The 5617-nt window shown below is 44.5% G+C and overlaps 1 protein-coding gene across 1 annotated transcript; it reads right to left on the bottom strand.

Moving 5' to 3' along the window:
* Positions 1-342: 342 nt before the first annotated feature.
* LOC125539697 (uncharacterized) lies at positions 343-4395 on the bottom strand. Its single transcript, XM_048703208.2, has 3 exons — positions 2827-4395; positions 2499-2733; positions 343-897 (listed from the first exon to the last, which is right to left on the bottom strand). Exons 1-3 carry the CDS (start codon positions 4285-4287, stop codon positions 593-595), a joined length of 2001 nt encoding a protein of 666 aa, XP_048559165.2. The 5' UTR covers positions 4288-4395; the 3' UTR covers positions 343-592.
* Between the last annotated feature and the right edge of the window lie 1222 nt (positions 4396-5617).

Below are 5617 nucleotides of genomic sequence, written 5' to 3'. Positions count from 1 at the left end.
GTGGCACCGTATTTGCACAGCTGGACTAGTTTAAGCATCAATTTCGTGTATTTTGCAACTTTAGGCACTAAACTGACCGTGCAGAACAAGTTGAGGCACCCCTAGTGTATTTACCTCTTAATATAATACCAATACCACTCAAAAACCACCTGAGGCGGTGATTTACCTTGTTTTAAAAATGTGACGAGGGTGAAAATTAATAGCAAATTCGACTTTAGGGAATTATTTGTCCACCTACATACATTTGGCGGTGAAAAATACTTTCCCCCCTTTTTTCTCACTGTAAGGTAGCTGAATTAAAATTAGCATGCAGATCTGTTATAAAAAAAGAGCATGTAGATGGAGGCACATCGGAGCACCACTGCCTTCTAGTGACGATGTAATATTGCTGTGGAGTCAGAATACTCCCAACACATGCGAATGATCCAATACACAAACAGGTAGGAGGGGCTATGACTTCCGAAATATCATAACTTCGGCTACAGCAAAGCAGAAAACTAACGGGTAGGACCTCAGACTTTGCAATACCTTGATTTGCCGTACAGCAAAGTTGGAAACTAACTGCTTGTTAGTAACGCTAGCCAAACCCACCTCACTCGGATTCACAACTATAATCATCACTGTCATCTTCCTCATCACTGTCGTCATCAAAGTCGGTATAGATCCAGTCATCTACTCCCAAATGTCCCACGCAATCTAATGCCGTGGACGAGGTCCTGATGATAGTGCAGTTGGTGTAGAACTGCGAAACGCCTGGACAGGGTTCATCTTCGTAGGGATCTATTCCACACACCATCTTCTGAAACTCTGAGTCACGCCCTTTGAATGGGAATTCCTCCATAGCCGGGTGCACAATTTTAGTACCTTCATAATCACAGTACAGACAGCGGATTTCTTCTGAAGCACACAAACAAGATAGCAAGATTAGAACCCATCAAAGACTTTAGCATAACCTATCGGCAGTAAAAACAAGTAATTGCAAAATGAAATTTCTGAGGAGTAACTCAGTTTCCCAACTATCTATGCATGCATAGATAGTGTTTATTTTTGTGGAACTCAGACACTTCTGCATAACTTTATGCCCTAAACATTTCCTATTAATCACTAACTGCGAGAAATTGGCTGATCATGCAAACATCAAGGTGGGATTACCCCTGCTGATATCTGACTAAGAACAAGTCTGCAATGCATAGAAGTACTCAGTGATAGTGCAGTAGCTGACATAGGGCTCCCTGCTATATGGGGTTCAAAGATGGGGTTTTCAGCAAACTATCTTACCACTCCAACACAAGACGAGGCACCAAAAGGATTATCATGCCACATCATAAATTGCTATCCTGTACTAGCTTAAATGGCTGATGACCGACTTGAATGAACTTTAAGAACCTAAATGTGCAATTTCCTAACAACAGGCAACCATCATCCATTTTTTCTTAGAATGATTTACACAGCAATATATTGCAATTGAATCTACTTCAAATGAAGTATGCAACTCAAAACCTGAACTGATAAGCAACACAAAGAAACATTCTAGTTATGTGTCCATGGAATCATCGATAAGCATTGATGTTCGTAATCTTGAGTACTTAAATACTCATGCACAACGTCTGTTGGATCATCAGGTTAGTTGAGACAAAATGATGGAGTTAAGTCTGCTACTTTAGTCTATCTATACCAGCAGTTTTCGACAAGTATTACTCACAAGTTTTGATGCTCACTGACAACGTGTACCAAGATGGGGCCAGAATGTGTGTTTACAAAGAACTGGTATGATCTATTATGATTATCTACCAGATAAATCGAATTCATAGCAGGATATGCATCTAAGCAAAAGTTTAACTTGGTTCAGCCTACTTATTGAGCTCTTAGATGACTTCTTCAGATTCAGTAGTTCATTATTGCAAGGAGGAGACCTAGTAGACCTTTTTTTTCCTATGTCTCAGAAGCTTGCTGGATAGCAACTTCGAGCAAAAGTAATCATCAGTTTGTGAACATCCGAGCTTTAGAATGTAGATCAGATGTGGATGACCAGGACTAATATAGTGGTGCTTACACTGCCAGTGGTAGCTTGGGAGGGAACACTATTGATGTACTGGTTTCAAATTTGGAATACATTTACACTTCCAAAAAATTTGAGTCATCTTTAAACTCTTTTCTTTGTCTCATTTCGAACAAATTGACTTTTATTCCTTATTCTGATCCAACTCTGTTGTTTAGACAATTGAAAATTGTGTTTACTAAAAGAAGACCATTAGGACTTAAAAAGAGAACCTAGAGGTGACCACAATACCAGAGAGCAGCGCGGGTTCATACGAATGTTCAAACTGTACCAAACTGCAGGATGAGATATGTTCCAATTTACTTAAAAACATTTATATCTTGGCACTAGTAGTAGAGCATTAGGACTTCAAAAAGAGACCCTTAGAGGTGGTTTTATAGATGTCCAAATGTTACCATGTTAGTTTAGTCTACTTGCTGTATGAAGAAATATAAGATACCTTGTCGTGGCTGTGGAAAGCTCACAGGACAACACAAAACCTTCCCACCTCCATCCTCTGCCTCGTCGTTGCTAAGTTCAGCAAAGAAGAGTTCTGGATTTCCATCTCTTCGACTTGCCAAAAAATTAACATGAGTATGCTGGTATATGTAAACGGGTTTGTGACCATCCATACAGTACTCAGGGCCAGACACATTATGGTTGACGCCACAAATAACATGAAGATACAAGGGTTCCTGCAGGTGGGCAGAGGCAAGGAGCAAATCAATGACTGCAACATGTCAGGATGATAATTAGAAGTAAACACACAAATCTCAAGATGAACTAACTCTGTATGAGGCAAGCGCTGCTTTGACTTTCTTTGAGATTCTTGTATACTCGTGCATCCATTGGTCAATTTTATATTGAACACGACGGCAGAGCTTGGGCATGTCAACAGATTGACGCCGCAGCAAACTGCCAGGGGCGGGGAGTCCTTGAAACATCTTTCTGGTAATGTGGTCAACATCAGCAGAGTCGAGTGGAGCATTAATCCTCGGACTTGAGAACGGATACTTGCATGAGGAAATAAACTCTGCTTGAGCGACAGGGTCAGGGTGCCAAGCAGCCACACCGGCAATCCTGAAGCTATTACAAATTTTGTTTTGATCACCGAAGTCAACCAAAGGGTTCGAAAAGTTCATATCGCCCAGAGTGCAATCAGAAATAAGCAAGAAGCGCATGGCTTCATAGAGTTTCTTGCCGGAAGCGCAGAGGAAAGAAACAAGGCCATAGAAGGAGCGAGCCTCGATGCGTAACAGACTATTGGTACTGATCATGTCAAGCTTGAGTTTTTTGGTCGGTGGGGAGACCGAGTTATACCAGATTGTGTTGATAATGATGTTGGCGACAGGATCGAAGGGGCCATAGCAGTGGCCAGCCTTGAGCATGCTGTGGTGGTAGCAAGACCGGAGCTCACTCACCGGAAGCAGGGCAAGTGCCTTCAGGTAGAAGGCGTGGATGCGCTGGAGGAGCGCAAACTTCATGGACTGGTAAGGTCGATACGGCACGACGGAGGATGGCAACTGAGGGAGCTCGAATGCACGCTTCCAAGCAAAATCAAGGGGTTGCATTGACATGCGAGGACGCTTGCGAGCATGGTGCCGTGGGTCGAATACATAGGTGAAATTATTGATGTCATTCTGGATCGCGTGCACAGCTTCTTCCAGAGGGCGAATCGGCGACAGCCAGGTGCGGACGAGGTGGTGGGGATCCATGTGCTTGGAGGCCCGCGCCGCGCACATTAGGGCAGTGCGGACAACGGACCTGCTGGTATCAGAGTTGATATTGAAGAAAGAGAGGCACCGGTCATGCACGATGAGGCGCATCGCGTAGACGAGGTCGGCGTCGGCGAGGAGCAGGTAGCGCACGGCCTCCCAGTCCGCGAGGTAGCGGAAGAAGGAGACGAGGAAGGCGACAAGGCCGTCCAGGGAGCGCTCGGCAATGTCCCGGTGCTGAACAGCCTTGATTTCGTCAGCGCAGAGGTCGGAGGCGGTGAGGGTGTTGTAGATGATGTTGGTGGTCGGGTCGAGAAGGCCAAAGGAGAGGCCGGCGCCGACGAAGATCTCCTCTTTGAATGCCGTGGCCATGGCGAGTCGCTTCTGGACATGATCATACGAGTCCATGATCTTGTTGAGAAGCTCCGATCTCTCCCGACGTTGAACCTCGAGCCGCGGATCCCAGCTTGAGGGCTTACAGATGCGCTCGGTCGCCGCCGTCGGCGGCGGCCGCGGTTGATTTGGGAGAGGCATCTGGGAGGGGATGAAGAAACCCTAGAATGAATCCCCTTACTTTCCCCGTTCTATCCCCACAATACTCTCTTTTATCGCCTCCTTTTTGTTTTTCTTGGTAAGAGTCCCGATGCCTCCTCCTCCTCCATAGCAGCTATGCACCTTTTATCGGTGAGGCCCAACGGCCCATATTTACCTGAAATAACCGGCCCATATTTATTACCCCCTCCGTTCGGAATTACTTGTCTCGGATATGGATGTATCTAGAACTTTTAGATACATCCATATCCGAGACAAGTAATTCCGAACGGAGGGAGTACCTGATAATCATTGCAGCGGACATGAAAGCCCGAGCTCGCTTACACCAATGCAGTAAATGGGCCAGGCCCAACCACGTAATTCTGCAGCAAACGCTTTGGTCCATATGTGAAGAAGAGCAGCCTCAACGGGACATACACGGTCCGGGGCGGATGGCAAGCCCCGGCTATCGGCAGCGCCAAGATTTATGTTGATGGTGGAGTCAACCGAGGAGAAAACAAAGATGATGTTAGTGCAGTCTGCCGAGACTCGAGCGGCACGTTCCTTGGAGTATCGTCAGTGGTGTTTGAGGGGCTTACTCAGCCGGCAATCCTGGAAGCTATTGCCTGTAATGAGGCTCTCTCCCTGGCTCTGGACTTGAACCAGTCCAAGTTACAGATTGCAAGTAGTACGGAACATTCAAGAGGAGAATCCATGCAACTATGGAGTGATTGTCAAAGAGATCGTAGTGAAGAAGGAGCTACTCCAGGAAGCATCTATTAGTCATGAGTCTCGAACTTGTAATTTAGAAGCACACAATCCTATTAGGGCTTCTACCCATCTTTGAGAGTGGGCGCCATGTTTAGCTCACCTCCCCCAACCAATAGCTTGTATTCACATAAGCATTGCCTAAATAAAGCTATTTGGTGTTAAAAAAACGCTTTATGTCCTTCCCTCCAGGCGCCCCTATTTCTTGCTTTCTGTGAGAGGGAGGGGACTGCTCCCTGAGGAGATGGCGGATTGGGCCGGCCCAAGCGCGAGAGAGGCCACAACCTCATTTTCCTCTTTTATTTTAGGTTATCTGATTTAGTTTTTTTGCTTTATTTTTGTCATTTTGTTTATACTTTCAAATATTTTAAATATATATACTGACAAAAAAGTCTACAAAAACATTTGAAACATGTTGAACAAGTATTTGGAAAAATGTTGATGATCTATAGAAAAATCTTAATTAAGCATTCAAAATAAGAAAAATGTAGAACAAGTATTTGAAAATCTTAAACAAGTATTTGAAAAAATATTGATCATGTATAAAAAATGTTAATTTACGCAT

This window comes from Triticum urartu, chromosome 2A, assembly GCF_056163025.1.
Source record: "Triticum urartu cultivar PI428250 chromosome 2A, HENAU_Tu73, whole genome shotgun sequence".
Taxonomy (NCBI): Eukaryota; Viridiplantae; Streptophyta; class Magnoliopsida; order Poales; family Poaceae; genus Triticum; species Triticum urartu.
Note: the sequence above shows the minus strand (reverse complement) of the source record. Positions and strands in the feature narration are given on the sequence as shown.

What these genes read in the sequence shown, in the direction of transcription:
- LOC125539697 (XM_048703208.2), bottom strand. Translation starts at nt 4,287, where the DNA reads ATGCCTCTCCCAAATCAACCGCGGCCGCCGCCGACGGCGGCGACCGAG. An exon ending in CAGCGCTTGCCTCATACAGA is followed by an intron (nt 2,734 to 2,826) that starts GTTAGTTCATCT and finishes GCCCACCTGCAG; the next exon opens with GAACCCTTGTATCTTCATGT. An exon ending in CTTTCCACAGCCACGACAAG is followed by an intron (nt 898 to 2,498) that starts GTATCTTATATT and finishes TGTGTGCTTCAG; the next exon opens with AAGAAATCCGCTGTCTGTAC.